Source organism: Eulemur rufifrons, chromosome 5 (genome assembly GCF_041146395.1).
Source record: "Eulemur rufifrons isolate Redbay chromosome 5, OSU_ERuf_1, whole genome shotgun sequence".
Classification (NCBI taxonomy): Eukaryota; Metazoa; Chordata; class Mammalia; order Primates; family Lemuridae; genus Eulemur; species Eulemur rufifrons.
Genome location: NC_090987.1, coordinates 13291727 through 13308580, shown reverse-complemented (window position 1 = coordinate 13308580; position 16854 = coordinate 13291727). Strand labels below are relative to the sequence as shown.

At 41.6% G+C, this 16854-nt stretch overlaps 1 protein-coding gene across 16 annotated transcripts in view; it reads left to right on the top strand.

Moving 5' to 3' along the window:
• The window catches only part of ZNF532 (zinc finger protein 532), a 101006-nt gene that overhangs the window by 41081 nt on the left and 43071 nt on the right, over positions 1-16854 (top strand). For 12 of the 16 annotated variants that reach the window (XM_069467955.1, XM_069467950.1, XM_069467947.1 and 9 more), the window contains one exon: positions 12927-13108. The exons of the other annotated variants lie outside the window; for them this stretch is intronic. In XM_069467955.1, the coding sequence (XP_069324056.1) occupies positions 12927-13108 (182 nt within the window). The remainder of the gene's footprint in view (positions 1-12926; positions 13109-16854) is intronic. 16 annotated transcript variants of the gene reach the window in all.

The following is a 16854-nucleotide window of genomic DNA, read 5'->3' as shown; positions in this document are numbered from 1 at the left end:
ATTTTCAAAAAATGGTTTTTTGGGGGAAGATAATTCTTTTAGCCAGATGTACACCGTATGTACTAGTTGAGCTATGTATGGTACTTTAGATTTTGGTAACTGCTCAGTCATTGGATTATATATCGGAAGTCAGAGATATAGCTAATTATAGTGTCACCCCGTTGTATTAAGTGTTCAGGTAAGGCTGTATCATCAGAGTTCATGAGTTATTAGTGATGATTTTGAGATTTTAAAAATTACTTACTGTTATTTATAATAATGAAATCTCTTTTATAGTTAAACACACTTAATCAGTACCCGCTTTTATGGTGTGTCTACTTAAGATGATGGTTTAGAAGTATATTTAGTAATATTCTTCACTGCAATGAATTAGGCTACAGTGGCAAACCCATCTCTACTTAAGCAGATTACTGTGTGTGTGTGTGTGTGTGTGTGTGTGTGTGTACGTGCATGCTTGCAGCTTCTGTTTTGTAGCCAAGTACAGGATGATATTGGTGACATTTCAGCCTTTTATCTCTTACTTGTTACTCCATGAGGCAACATCTGGCTAATAGATAAATGTGTTTAACGCATATATGATACAGTTATTTGGAAGGAACTGGACATGTTGAAGGAAATAAATTCTACTTAACCCATATAACATATTGTCGAAACCAGAAAACTTGGGAAGTTCAAAGTGGGTGCTAGTTTGAGCTAATGTGCTCTGCCTCTCAGACTTTTCTTTGTGAAGATTCAGCATTAAACTGGTCTTTCATTTTTTTATCTGCCAATATTTGTTAATTGGAAGGTTGCTGCTGCAGGTCAGCAGTTGGTACCGTCTTGGCGGAGAGTTCCCGAAGGGCAGAAGGGCAGTTACTGAGTTAAGTTCTTTGTACGATTTAGAGTTTTAGAAACAAAAGATCAAGAATATCTCAATATTTTTTTTCCGCTGGATTTTCAGTTCAGTGGAAATGGAAGCAATGAGGAGTTTTTAGGACATTCCTGCAGGCTTGATGCTAAATGTTTCATCGGCTCTGACAGTAGAAAGCTCAAAGAAGAGGAAGGCAGCTGCGCAGTGGAAGAAGGCAGTGGCAGCTGTAGCTCTTTAGCCTGTCCTAGTGATCATGCTCGAGCTCTGTCTGTCTGGATATCCTCTTACCTTGTCACTACTTAATCAAAATGGTCATATTTCTTTTCATCCCAAAAGGATGCAGTGAAAGGGAAAGAGGGCCAAAAAGCCCTTTCTCCAGTTCCGTTTGTCCTGTTTCTGTGTTTGTGGGTACATCGTGGGGAGCGGTAGGCCATGTCCTGGCTTAGGAGGGTTCTTATTGCTGGCTGGGTGCCCTGTATCTGGCATTTTGAGCTGCCCTCAGATGTGTCTGTCTTCCTTGGATCCCTCCTCTAGGAATGAGGAAGGACATGGGCAGAGAGGTAGGAATATTCCTCCTCCCCTGTGTTCTCTCAGTTTTTGTTTGCTGTTAACCTTTTAGTCTGAACAGCCAAACCAGGGTCAAATGGGTGAAGGTCTTTTCCTGGCAGAAGGAGATAAGTATCTCTTGTGTGTGTGGTTGCTTTGGCATCACTTTTATATTTTGCTGGGGCAAGTAAAATGTGCCTGTCACCTATTTCACCCCGAGTCCAAGGAATGAGTCATGATGAATGTACCTTTAACTCTAAGGCCAAATACACTCTAAGCAAAACGTTTGCCTCCTATTCTATTTCCTTTCTCCAATTCTGCCTAGCTAAGTCATCCACCCGGCTCGCCAGAGAAGAGTGTTGACATTTAGTGAGTGTCAGCCGACGGCACGGCCAGGTGCTACAGGGCTACATAAGCATGTCCCTGGTACACTGTTTCTTGGCTCCCTTCTCTCCTTGGAATTGCAGTCCGAGGAACCCCTCCACCACTGCCCATTCTCCTTGGGCCCAGCCTCACGGTTCTCACGCAGACCCAGGCCAGGGATCTGCTTTCTATGCTAGCAGGAATGGCTGCTGCCTCAGCATCCAGCCTACCCCGAGCTCGAGTCTCCCCCCAGCTCCGGGAGGTCAGTCAGACACATGTGGCTGTGGCTGTTGCTGTAGTGGCAGGTAGGGTGGTTCTCATCCACTGCTGTCACCTGCTGTAGCATCCGGTAGCCACGGTGGTGGGAGGCAGGGAGAGAGAAGGGGAAATACCCTTCATTTCATCTCTCCAGTTTACCATCACATGACCGTTGGCCAGTTGACAATTTGTTGACTTGGGGAAGAAAAGTCTACCCACAGGAATTGTTTCTTCTCTGAGAATGTCACTTAGAACTGTGTCTTCTTCCAAAATTTAGAAGTCGATCCAATGGCACCGCAAGTACCACAGGCTTTGCCGAGTTCCTCCCTTCCTCTGTTGTCCTCCGTGTTCCACCGCTTGAAACCTTGGCTTTCCGTTTCCCCTCTGACCTCCACGTTTTGGTAGCTCACGGGTGAATCGAGAGAGTGGACTACCCCACGTGTGTAAATGCCCTCCACGGCCCCACTCCCCGGCCCGGCCTTTCTGGAGTCGGGACCCAGTACAGGTCCTGCATCTGCCGGCCTGGCAGGGTTTCCTTGGCCTCCATGTTAGTCGTACTTAGGGGGTCATCTGCAGTGGGTTCCTGAGCTGACCCCGTGCTGCCATTGAAGGGTGCCTGAGGTTGAAAGGGTGCAGCCCCTGGGCCCTTGCTAGACCAGCAGGTCCTCACCCTTCACTTATTGCATTCTTGCCTCTGAGTTTACTGGGGCCTGGAGCAAGGTACTACCTCCCTGGGAGAGGGACCTCCTGCCCTGTTTATTTTGAGATGATCGTAGATTCATGTAAGAAATAATGCAGAGAGAGCCTGTGTACCCTTCGTCCAGTTCCCCCCAAAGGGAACATCTCATGAAACTGCAGAACCATATCTCAAGGAGGATGTTGACGGTGGCGCAGGCAGGATACAGAACTCCTCTACCATTGCAAGGGTCTCTTGTGCTGCCCTTTTTTAGCCACCCCAATACCCTATTTAACCCCTGGCAACCACGAACCTGTTTCCTGTTGCTATAATTCTGTCATTTCAAGAGTGTTATACACATGGAACCATGTAATATATAACTCTTTGGGATTGGCTTTTTTCGTCAGCATGATTGCTTGGGTGTCCAATCAATAGTATCGACAGTTTATTCGTTTTTATTGCTGAGTAGTATTCCATTATATGGTTGTACCATAGTTTGTTTCACCAGCACTCATTGAAGGACATCTGCATTGTTTTCTGTTTGGGACTGTTATGAACATGGTGTACAAAAACATAGTTTTTGTTTTTCTGAGATAAATGCCCAGGAATGTAATTGCTGAGTTACGTGGTAGTTGCACGTTTAGATTCTTAAGCAGTTTTCCAGCGTGGTGGTACCATTTCCTATTCCCACGAGTAGTGTATGGGGACCCAGTGTCTCTGCATCCTCGTCGGCGTTTGGTGATGGTACCAGTTTTTACTTTAGCCATCCTCATAGGTGTGTGATGCCATTTCACTATTGCATTGTGGTTTTAATTTGTATTTCCCTAATGACTAATGGTGTTGAACATCTTTTCATAGGTTTATTTGCCATCTGTGTGTCTCTTTTGGTGAAGTGTTTCTTCCTATCTTTTGCCCATTTTCTAATCAGGTTTTTTGTTTGTTTTAGTACTGAGTTTTACAAGTTCTCGAGAGAGTTTAGATACTAGTGGTTTGTTGGCTGTGTGGTTGCAGGTCTTTCTTCCCAGTCGGTAGCTTATCTTCTCATCCTTTTAACAGGTTTTTGGCAGAACAAGTTTTTAATTTTGATGAAGTCTAATATATCAATTTTCCCTTTTCAGCTTTTGGTATTACTGTTTGCCTGGTCTTAGATCCTGAAGATTTTCTTGTCTTTCTTCCCCTGGAAGTTTTATAGTTCTGTGTTTTACATTGAAGTCTGTGATCCATTTTGAGTTCATTTCTGTCTAAGGTATGGGCCCTCGGTTGAGGTTCATTTCTTCTCTTGCCCTGTGCTTGTCTTCTTCCTCCAGCCCCGTTTGTTGAAGAGGCTGTCTTTCCTTCAATGAATTGCTTTTGCGACTTTGTCAGGTATCAGTCAGGCATCCTTGTGTGGGGATATTTCTGGCTGCTTCTACTCTATTGATCTGTGTGTCCCTCTCCCAATATCACATTGTCTTAAGTACCACGTTTAGCTGTGTGATGTCTTCAAATCAGATAGACTGATTCCTCCACCTTTATTCTCCCTTCCTAAAATTGTTTTAGCTATTCTTGTTCTTTTGCCTTTGCATATAAATTTTAGAATAATCTCATCTGTATTTACAAAAAAAATCTTGCTAGGATTTTGGTAGGAATTGTGTTAAATTTTTACATCCATTTGGAGTAGAATCAACATCTTTACTATGTTGAGTCTTTCAGTCCATCAACACAGACTCTCTCTCCATTTATTTAGATCTTCTTTGATGTCTTTAATCATTTTGTAGTTTTCATCATACAAGTCCTATACATGTTTTGTTAGGTTTCTTTTTTTAGGCAATTGTAAATGGGATGATATTTTTTGGTGAATACACTCACTGCTAATATATGGAAATGCAATTAATTTTCATACATATATAGTGTATCCTGTGACTATTGAACTCATTTATTGATTTCAGAGTTTTGGGTTTTTTTTTAAAGGGTAAATTACATTGATCTTTAAGATATCCCTGAAGACTTTCTTATCTTTTCTTCCCTGGAAGTTTTTTTTTTTTTTTTTTTTTTTTTTTTTGTTGAGACAGAGTCTCACTTTGTTGCCCAGGCTAGAGTGAGTGCCGTGGCGTCAGCCTACCTCACAGCAACCTCAAACTCCTGAGCTCAAGGGATCCTCCTGTCTCAGCCTCCCGAGTAGCTGGGACTACAGGCATGTGCCACCATGCCCGGCTAATTTTTTCTATATATATTTTTAGCTGTCTATATAATTTCTTTCTATTCTTAGTAGAGATGGGGTCTCGCTCTTGCTCAGGCTGGTCTCGAACTCCTGAGCTCAAACAATCCGCCCACCTCAGCCTCCCAGAGTGCTAGGATTACAGGCGTGAGCCACCACGCCCGGCCGAGGCTCATTTCTTCTTGCATCCCTGGAGTTTATCCCACTTGATCAGACTGCATAATTCTTTTTATATATTGTGAATTATATTTGCTAAGATTCTGTTACGAGTTTCGCATCTATATTCATGTAGGTTTCTTCTTTTTGTTCTGTCCTTGTCTGGGGTAGGTTGATACTAGCTTTATATTTAATATAGTGAATTGAGAAATGTTCCTTCCTCTTCAGTTTTTCTAGAAGAGTGTGTGTAATTGGTTTTTCTTTGGTAGAATTCTTTGGTGAAATGTTTGGTAGAATCTTCCAGTGAAACCACCTGGGCCTGGAGATTTCTTTTTTGGGATTTTAAAAAAATACCTGCTGGGCTAAGGGAGGGGGCTCATTACCACTTGGCAGGGATGAAAGTCCCTCTTCCCTAATGGCCTTCTCTGAGGCCATCTGGGCCAGGGGTGTTGGGACACTTCATTACAGTCTCAAGAGGGTGGAAGTCTGGGCTCCACCTACACTTGGCACAGGGCTGGGATGGAGCCACAGTGCTTTCTGTGGGGTTTGCCTGGAATGGAGCAGTAATTGTCTAAAAGTTTTCCATTTTCCTAGACTGCCCATTTTCTGGTCCTTTGACTATAGAGAGCAGGCTTTTGTTGGGGATTTTTCTCTCTACCTGTTGGTGTTTCTAGATCACCAGCTTCTTCAGCTCCAGATCTGGGATATATGAGGCAAAAACAAACGAGGAGCTCACCGCCCTGTCATCCCCGAGGTCCCCAGCCAGACTGCCTTCTTCGCTCCACCCTGCAGAGTCCTTTTGTGTTTGTTTTATGTATAATGCCCAGGGTGTCCAGTGGCACTTGGTGGGAAGAATAGGGAAAGGTACTTTTTTTTTTTTTTTTTTTTGTTGAGACAGAGTCTCACTTTGTTGCCCAGGCTAGAGTGAGTGCCGTGGCGTCAGCTTAGCTCACAGCAACCTCAAACTCCTGGGCTTAAGCGATCCTACTGCCTCAGCCTCCCGAGTAGCTGGGACTACAGGCATGCGCCACTATGCCCAGCTAATTTTTTCTATATAGATTTTTAGGTGTCCATATAATGTCTTTCTATTTTTAGTAGAGACGGGGTCTCGCTCAGGCTGGTCTCGAACTCCTGACCTTGAGCAATCCACCCGCCTCGGCCTCCCAGAGTGCTAGGATTACAGGCGTGAGCCACCGCGCCCGGCCGGGAAAGGTACTTTTATTCCATTTTTCCTGGAAGTGGAAGTTTCACTTCATTTTTTTTGTTGTTATTAAAGGTCCTAATGTAACTGTCCTGTCTTCAAGGAGAGATTCCATAGTCAAGTTATCTGTGCTCTGCCTGAGATATTCAGACAGCAATTCTCACTTGTTTTTTGGAATTAGGCTCCCTGGAGGAAGGCATTCCGTTTGGCTTTTTGGGATTTCTGTCTTCTCTGAATCTCTGACTTCCTCCCCCCACGCCCCCAGGGTAAATTTCCTTTCCTTAGCCTCATCTTCAGGAGCCTTCAGCAGTGATGATCGCTCCTTTATGCTTTCACATCTGGAGAGCATCTTAAGACCTCAGCCTTTCTCTCAAGAACCACCTTTTCTGGGCTTAGTCCAGTCACTATCTCCCTTCTCTTTATGTTTCATTTTACATTTTTTCTTCCATTCGATATCATTTTATGTTTTGCCTGGTTTCTGTCTTGAACAGACCCTTTCTAGGTTTCTGCAGGCTGCTTCTCTGCACCCAGTACGGGATGTGTCTTCCTGTGAGCACCAGCTGGGGCTGTGCTCCCCGCAGCTCCTTCCGCCGCCTCCCCGCACACACCGTCGCCTTCGGAGACTTTGCCACCCTGTCACGGGATAGAGGAAGGCTTGGGTGGCCTTTGGTGAATCTGCTTTGCCAGTGCTGCTCCTCCTCCAAGTGTTCTGTGGCTGCTCTGTACAGAAGTAATAATTCCCAGGGAAAATCCAAGTCTCACTTCATCATGAACTGGCCCTGTGCTCAGCAGGCCTAGTGCAGGTCTCTGGCAGGGGCTGGGTGGAATGTAGCTCCGGGCCCTCTTTGCCCTACATTCCCCAGGCCTGAGCCCCAGTCTTGGAATTTTATCACACGCAGGTGCGAGATATGGCCCAGGGACCTAAGGCATGCTTGGGCTGAGGTTAGGCTGCCCAGGCTGTGTGTGATTTCCCCACAGAGGGATGGGGGGAGGAGGAGGTTGGAGCAAGAGGTGAAGGGAGAGAGCCAGAGGGCCTAGGACCCTGGTGTGGAACCAAGCAGTGCTATAAAAATAGAGCTATGGGCAATTGACTTTTTAACACCAGTAAATCTGCCCCAGTTGGGGGTTTGTATTCTGACCTATCTGATCATAATCCCTGCTTTAGGTTGAGAAAAGGAGTAGGGGAGAGGTCAGTTCTAGAAGCTTTCCTTCTCTCTCCTCCATGAAGTATTTAAGAGCTGGTGACTGTAGTTTAAATAATTGATATTTAAATGTATCTGGATGTCATTGCTTCATCTCTTAGTAAAACCATGACTAAATTTAGCCAAGTACAGACTAGAAATGCACACTGTAACCTCTTAATCATGAAAATCCGTTTTCTTCCTATGGCGTTTGCATCAGGCATAGAATCATAGAATGTTGCAGTCCTGTGGTCAGCCTTTTTATTTTGCAATGGGGAAAGCAAATGCCCAGTGAGTGGCAGAGCTGGAACTCAGGCACGGTTTCTTTGCTGCTGGTTCGTTATTCTTCCTGCTTTATCCTGCTGATTCCCCAAGATGCACAAGCGTAGAATCTTACGGCTGGAAGGACCTTAGGAATCCTGTAAGAACAGACTCCTGGGGTTATACAGATAGGCGACATGTTTGCAGTGGTCCTTGTGTTAGGGGTTGCTCGTTCATTTTAGTTCCAGGAACTTTCTGGGCATCATTAACACGACATACCAAGTACATTGAGCTGCTTTGAGCAGGCCCTGCCAGTGCTTCTTTCTAGATTCACGCAGCTTCGTCTGGAAACCGTGGCGCCGGCTCAGTTGTCTCCCCTTAACCCCTGCAGTCCCCCAGCACGTCGTTAGGAGGTGAAGACTCAAGACCTTTGGGTTTTGGTCCTACGCTCCTAAGTGCTTAATTTGAATTTTGGTCATGCTGGTTCTGTCCCAGCTTATATTTTAGTGTTACCAGCCCCTCATTTACCTATTTTCTGCAGTGATAATCTACTAAGTAGGTTAAGTGTGGACCATGTAGTTTTCTGTAAATTTGCTTGTTTAGCTGTCAGCTCTTATGAGGGATTTTGAGTGTACCAGAATGATTTGAGGACAAAACCACCACAGCCAACTAGCTTTGGGAACAAAAGGTACATATTAGGGCCAGTTTTTCTATAACGCTTGCTTTGTGTTATTTCCATGTAAGTGAGATCTGAAACGAAATGCTCTCTTTGTGTCCTCAGTGTGACATTGGGCAAAAGTGAAAGCCACAAAAGAAACTGGTATCCTTTATTATTATTGTTTTTTGGTGATTATACTTTAGACAGAATTATGAAACTGCTGTTAATGAGGTGACAGTAATTCACGTAGCATCCGGGCTGGTTGTTAACCTGGCAATGTTTCCACCTTTAGCTTCAGTGTTTCATGTTGCTGCAGGCTTTGGTCTATTTGAAATTTAAGCATAAATACATGGCTATATTGACATTTCTCTAGCCTGGCGTAGTTTTCCCCATGTACCTTTCCCAAGCTGTTTCTTTTTTCTTTAAAATACGAACGGAAACATGTAGAATTATTTTCCTTATTAACTTGGATAATTCCTCCTCTGTAGAAAGAGGATGTTGAGTCCTAGCATTCTCTGATTCCTTACCAGGGCCATAATGTGCCCTGTTCCCCTTCCTTGTGGCCTGTGTTTGCGTGCCAGCTGTTGATTCCAATGCCAGGATTGGGTAGAACAGTACAGTTGTACCTCAGTACCCCATGTGCTGGGTGCATTGGTTCCAGGACCCTCCGAGGATGCGTGAGTCACTGCTATAAAAATGGTGTAGTATTTGCATATAACCTACACACATCATCCTATATACCTTAAATCATTTCTAGATTACTTACCACACCTAATACAATGTAAATGCTATGTAAATAGTTGTTATACTTTATTTTTGGATTTGTATTATTTTTTATTTTTTTCCCGAATATGTTTATCTGTGGTCGGTTGAATCCGTGGATGCGCAAGACCCGTGGATACGGAGGGCTGGCTGTAATTGCAAAGCGTGGAATGTGATTACTTTTCAGCTCTGTCTTCCTGTAGTTTTCTAGTGTTACCTGACTATTGAAAAGTTATATTCTACTTTAAGAAGTAATGGTTCTCTGAGCAAACGAGGCTGCCCCAGAGTAGAAATTAGCTGTTCATTATCTAAGTATGGAAAAACATTTCTCCCTTTTCAGATGATGTAAGTAAAATGTCAAGAGACACACAAAACCATTTCAGTGCATTTTAGTATGCTTGCTTCTATTGGAAAAGCAAGAACTGTCACATTAAACTGCTTTATCCTCTAGTAAGTAGCCTGAACTTATACAGTAGAGAGTTAGAATTTTAAGATATGTTTCAACTTATTTGATTTAAACAAAAAAAGGAAGGAAAATCAGATTCCTTTAGACCAACAGTCCCCAGCCTTTTTGGTACCAGGGACCAGTTTCTTGGAAGACACTTTTTCATGGGGGGGTTGTGGAGGGGGATGGTTTCAGGATGATTCAAATGCATTATGTTTATTGTGCAGTCAAACCTCTCTGCTAATGATAATCTGTATTTGCAGCCATTCCCCAGTGCTAGCATCCCCGCCTCAGCTCCACCTCAGATCATCAGGCATTAGATTCTCATAAAGAGAGTGCAGCCTAGATCCCTCGCGTGAGCAGTCTACAGTAGGGGTTGTGCCCCTATGAGAATCTCATGGCCCTACTGATCTGACGGGAGGCAGAGCTTATATGGTGATGGGAGCAATGGAGAGCCATGCTGTAAATACAGATGAGGCTTCCCTCACCTGTGCTCACCTCTGGCTGTACGGCCTGGTTCCTAACAGGCCATAGACGGTACCAGTCTGTGGCCTGGGGCTTGGAGACCTCAGTTGTAGACCACAAGGAAATCCTTATCTGCCCCTGTGCTCAAATGCATCCCTCTAATCCACAGAATGTGCATCATCGTCATGAATTCCAAGCATTCCAGAAAAGCTAGTGTAGTATATACTCTTTTATGCTGTGAAAATGCATCACCACTACCTCGGGAAGCGGGGATGACATGTTTTCTATAACAGGTACAGTGAGTAAAACTTGAGGGAGGGAGTACAGTTCAGTAAACAATACCATATGAGTGTAAAACTACTGATACTGTGCAAGCATCAGGAGGAGAATGTCTCCAGCCAAAATGGTGTGCTTTTTCTCAAAATGGAAGGGAGGCAAAGTGTGGAGGAGGCAGGTAAACAAAGATAGAAATGTGGGATTAGACACAGTGTATGCGCATGAATATATTTGCATCTGTATAAATTAAAGGTAGGGTCCCTAAGTATCCAACTGGTTCCCCAATGACCGACTTCTCCCGTTTGAGTAATTGCAAAATATGAAAGCATTTTGATTTGAAGCTATATATAGTCCTTATTGACCCCCTTTCTCCTTGTACTTCTGTATCTAAAGTGGGGGAGGAGCCTCAGCTGATGGAAATGGATGAGTGCAAATTCCTATAGTGGGGGTTATGATAAATCCCAATGATTTTCAGTCATTGTGCATTTTATGTGTGTTGTGAAGAATAACCATTTGTGCTATATCTTGATGAAATCTAAGGTAAACATTTTTTTTTTTTCAGCTTTTAGGGAACACTTTTATCTCCTTTTTAGACTTCCTTTTTATTTGTAACTATTGTAAAAGTAGTGTAATCACATTGCCTTAGATAGAAGAGAGAAGCTTTAGGGGCAGAGGGGGGCTCACATCTTTTGCTCATGGTTTTCCTCCGTGTATTTTCATTTGCTCATTCCTTGTAACCTCCACCCCACGCCTCATGTTCCTCCATCAGAGGCCTCGGAATTATTCAGAGCCTGGTTCAGATCCTGGTTCTTCTTCTTAATATCTGTGGGGCCTTGGGCAACTTTCTTCACTTTGCTGAGCCTCATTTCTTTATCAGTAAAATGGAGACATTATCTATTTCATAGATTATTAAATGAAATGCTGTGGCTCATGGTGGAAAGGGGCCAGTTCATGTATTTTTGTTTATTTATATATATACATACACACTGCATACTTATATATCTACTGTATATATACATATCCATATTATATATATGTATACATATACGTAGTATATAAAATCTATATTATGAATATATTATATGTAAAAAATGTTTTGTGACTTCTTTTAGTATAGAAAATATTAATTTTATTCCCAAATACGTACGAGATATTTTAAGATACCTGTGGAAATTCAGACATTATAATTCACTGCCCAGGATTGTGTGAGGGTGGATAGAAGAATTTACTTCAAAGAAACAAGTGATTACCTCTGATAACATAGATGTTAATAGGATCTTCTAATTAATGAACCTCTTGATTGGTTTTCCTTGTTGTAGCTTGTTTTAACCTTTGAAATATGTGTTACTAGAAAAGGAATGCTATTTTTTTTAATGATGCTAAATAACTTCATCAAAGCTGCCTGTAATATTCTTATTTTGTGATTATAATAAACATTTTGTGGGATAAAATTTGTATTTTAGTCCTTTCAGGAGAAAACCGACAAAGAATTTTCAAGTGAGTCCCCCATTTTTCTTAGTCTAAATCACTCAGTAGTTTAAACCTGAATTTTTGGGCTTGATTCAAAAGCTAGAAGAATAAAAAGTTGTTTTAAAATTTCAAAACTGTTGTCAATATGGAAGAGTGTTTTACATCTTAGCAAGAATCTATATTCTGAGACTTTCTTTGACTTTAATATAGATTGTACACTTTAGAAGATGGTAGCTAACTTGTTTTTATACGGATGTCTGTAAAGTATTCAAACACAGTTTATGTCATGTGCTAGATTAGGTTTATTTTGGGGGTGGAAGTAAGACCTCAGTTTATATTTACTTTAAGTCTTTTTGGTTTTGTGTTTTAAAAATATACTGTGTTTAGTGCTTACATCTAAGGGGATAAATACAGTTTGGGTTTTTCTGGACAGTTAATGATTTAGAACCTTCTCCAAAGAGGATTTCAGTCTTAATTTTATTTCATGTATAATCACATCTTAAGCTCTATACAATTTCAATTTAATGTGTAAATTTATGTATTCGAGCTTGAGTTCATTGATTTTAATTACAAATTATGGCCAGCTCATCCATTTAAGGCTCAATTTAAGTGCAAAAAGAACTAATTGCTGTAGCCATTCTTTTGTATTCCCATATTTCAGATTTCAGATAACTGAAGTGATTTGGGGGAAAACAAAGAAACTGGATTAGCCTCTAATTGATTTTTATTATATTGAAGCAAATTTTTTATGAATTGTGGCAACTGTGACTACTATCAAGATATGTATGCCCACAAACCTGTAAATACACATTAAAGTTGATTTGCTAACATAATTTGCAAGAATACCTGTTCTAATACTTCTTCTCGGCATTAAACAAACTGCAAAAGTAACAAAATTGGAGCTCTACCTAAAGCTGACATTTTTAGCCCAGACTTTGGGATGAGCCTGACTACGTAGTACATCTTCTTTTTATTTTACAGGATAAAGAATTTTACAGCGGACATGTAATTTTCAAGTTTGCTTTTCCCTTGGGCTTAGAGGCAATTATAGTAGCATTCAAAATGAGGGATGTATAATTATTTTGAGGTTTAACCAAGGTTCTTTGCAAATTAGAAAATACTTCGTAGGACCAACCCTGTTTCCCCCTTTGGTTTATTTAGAAGACTTGCACTGTCTGCCAGATGCTGCTTCCTAACCAGTGCAGTTATGCATCACACCAGAGAATCCACCAGCACAAATCTCCCTACACCTGCCCTGAGTGCGGGGCCATCTGCAGGTCGGTGCACTTCCAGACCCACGTCACCAAGAACTGTCTGCACTACACTCGGAGAGTTGGTTTTCGGTCAGTATATCGTTCACTTATAACCACACAGCATTTCGAGTGGTCTGCGCACATACTTTCCAGGGTCATACGGTGATACCTCGATTAACAGATCCTCTGGGAGCCCAGCTTATCTTGTCAGAGTTGATCCATTTGAGTCCTTTTAATGTAATACTGGTCCTGCCGGTCCACACAAAGCTGAGGGTAAACGGAACCTTTAGGCAGAATCACACGTGTGTGAAAGTTTGGCTTTGAGTGACTGTCAGCTTTTTCTTTCTGTACCCTTTTTAGCACACTTCTGTTGTCATACTATGCATTTTTTTAATAAAATTTTTTTGTAGAGGTGAGGTCTTGCCATGTTGCCCAGGCTCGTCTCGAACTCCTGGCCTCCGGTGATCCTCCTGCCTTGGCTTCCCAAAGTGCTGAGATTACAGGCATGAGCCACCATGCTTGGCCACTCTTTGCATTTTAACCCCTGCAAGAATACCATGCATTTCTGTACCTCTTAAGACTTTTCTTCCTCTACTGAAAACAGAAAAGGTGCGATGGTCTGTTAGTTTTATTTTGTCCACATCGAAGGATTGGGTGTATGTTCTTTTCTAACACTACTCTCTCTGGAAGAGCCTTCCACTCCAAATAACCTTCTCTTCCTCCACTTCCTCTTCTTTCTCCTGCTCCTCCTCTTCCCTTACCTGAGTCCAGGTCTCCTCTGTGTATCTCGTCTTCTCTGCACATCTTAACTATGGCCTCTTTCACTGCCCGCTAAGATTCCTAGATGTGTATTTTACATCTGGCAAATCTAATTATAGATTAGCTAGCGTTGAGCAATGATATACTTGAACTTTATTCGCCATTTTATGACTTTCTGAAATGCATTCCTGTGCTGTTTATATTTTGACCTGATGAAGATGCCCCAAGAAAGCATGTCACCAATGCACAGAGTCTTTGTTAATAGAGGTATTACTGTATTTTACATTTATCTTAACATTAAGTGTTTCCTTACCTGGTAACTTTAATGTTAGATTGTTAATATGCAGTGATTTTTTTTTTTTTTTTTTTAGTTATAATACAGTTATTTTGTAAAAACAAAGTTCAATTGGCATGATTTGATGGTTTTATTTAAATTTAGATTATGGTATCTTTGATTCCTGGGTGACTGTGCCCATTTTTCTAACACTAAGCTATGAGACTTCACATTTTTATCTCATGCCTCCAAACTTCTAGCACACACATGTTTTATGGGTTGGGATATAGCCTGGTAGAAAACCTTTGGCTTGGAAATCAAGAAACCAGAGTTTTTTGTACCACTTCTGCCAGGGACTGATTTTGTGATAGTTCATGTATGCGCTCTGTGCTGTGATGTCTCTGTCTATAAAACTGGTGCATTGCCTGCCTCCAGCTCCACTGGGCTGTCTTAGAGTAAAACAGGATAATCAAAGGTGCCCTAGATCCACAAAGTCCATGCAGAATAATACTTTGGTTCTTATCACGTTTTGAACTATTATTAGTGGATTCTATGTTTAATAATAGAAAGCAGCTCTGTGACATTTTCCAAGTGCTATTCTTGTGAGAACTGATGCCAAACGTTTCTCAAATGTTTAGTTTATTTTTCTAATATAATGAAAGTAAACTTAGGTTGGAATGAATAAAGGAAAGGAAGTAAGGCTTCTGCAATTTTAGCCATTCCTGGTAGCTTTCCTGAATTAAAACAGAAGCTCCACATGTAGGCTGAAAGTAATCAACTCACTTGGAAAAGACTGTCCCTGCGTTTCTATTCTTTTGCTCCATTCACAGAGTTGCTTAAATCTGGTGTTTTGAATTGGCAGATTTCAAATTTTTACCAAAAGTTTTTAAGTATAGGTCCCCCCACCCTCCCACCCGTGGGACCTGAGACTATACGAACTGTAAAAAAACAAACAAAAACAAAACAAAAAAACAACTGTCTGTTATGAGGTTTAGTTCATGCTTACTGCTTTTTTTAGTAGAGAGAAAATAATTTTAACCTTAATTTTTTTTCCTGCTGTTTCAAATAATGGTCCATTCTCATGTTTGACTGGGACTTGGCAGCCCCTTGGCCTTGTGGTGTTTTTCTTTTCCTTTTGGCTCCATAGTTAATCATTTTCAGTTTGTTTTGTCTTTAGCCAGAGAAGGCTCCAACATGGCAACATGGCTCCGATGCTTTCCTCTGTCTTTCCTCGATGAAGCCAGTGTGCCTCATTCTCTCTCTTCTGGCTCATACGACATCTCCCAAATATTGACAGCTAGCTCCTGGTTAACCCCTAGCTCCTGGTTAACCCCTGGTTAACCCCTAGCTCTTGGTTAACTTGGTAACAGTCAAATATTTTTCTGAATTTTCCTGCCACCTGATACACTGGATGTGCATCTAGAAAGGGGAGTCATTATGGGATTCTATATTGTAAACACTTCTTAAAAAATATTCAAAAAATAAAGAAACTTGATTGGCACCCAGAACACAAAGGACTTCAGGGATATTAAATATTTCTTAGTAGACTGGCTTTTTCATAGCATATTTAGGATCCTGTACGAGCCCTTCAAATTCTGCTTTCTCTTTCCAGTCTCACTCACATTCTCCGTTGGCCTCTGTTGCCCTCGAACCTTTTCTTTCATCTGTAGGCAATGCTTTACAACATTTTCTTTTTGTAAGTTCTTATTAAAGGCACTGCTTTGCTTCCTCATGTTAAGGAGGGTTTTCCCTGGGTACTTTGGACTGAGTCATAGCCACTTCCTCCTGCCACGAAAAAAATTCCATCTTTAGTTTATACTTTTAACTTCTTCTTTCCTTTCTGTAAACGTTCCTCTTACTCCAAGTGACTTCAAGGAATCAGTGATTTTCTCTTTATCTCTTTTTGTCCTTCCTTGGTCTTTTGGCCTTTGATGAACATACCACCTTTCTACCTTTCATGGGAAAATCTTCTGTTTATGGTTCATGGAGTGGTGGGACCTTCATTTTCGGTTTCATTAGTGACCCGTCTACTTCTGTTTTACGTAGTCTTCCCCTTTCAGTGGAGTCATAGGATTCTAGGGTTGGGAAGGGCTAAAAATGATCTATTCCAACTCTTCTCATTTTACAAATGAGTATCTAACACAGAGAGGGCATTAAGCTGTTTGAGACAACACAGCAAGTTAACTCACAGTAATTTTAGTATGCGTGGGTGTCTCTAGTGCCTGAAATAACAGTTCAGGTAGATTGGGTCATCAAATGGAGGTGATATAATTGTTGGTGACAGTCTTGGTGTGAAAAAGATGAGATACAGGAGAAATGTATCTTAGTTTTAAAGTTGTTTCTATAGGATTAGATTTGAGTAAGGGATGAGCTAATTGTCAAATTGTTAGAAATCAAAAAAGTAAAGTTAGCTAGAGAGGCAGGTTTTAGAGATGCTGATTTTTCAGAAGTTTATAATTCTTGTAATTTCTTAAATACAAATATACTTAGATTTATAGTCTAGCAGACAGAAAACCTAGGTGGTTGACCTTCTTTACGCCATGGGCCACCATAACCTCCAGATACATTGACCCACATTAGTGTGCACCAGGACACAGTGGGCCATGGCTTTGGAGCAATAGTCATTGGTTCCTCTCTGCCCCTCTCCTGATGGCATGTAGGTTTAGACATTGGCAATTTCTTGAATTAGAAACACCATTTGAGTGTTGAGGATGGGTAGGAACCTCAGGGCACTGGTGTCAGAATTCAGCATATGGAAATCTCCAAAGTCAGAAGTCACAGGGTCTTGCTGTGTTCCCTAGTC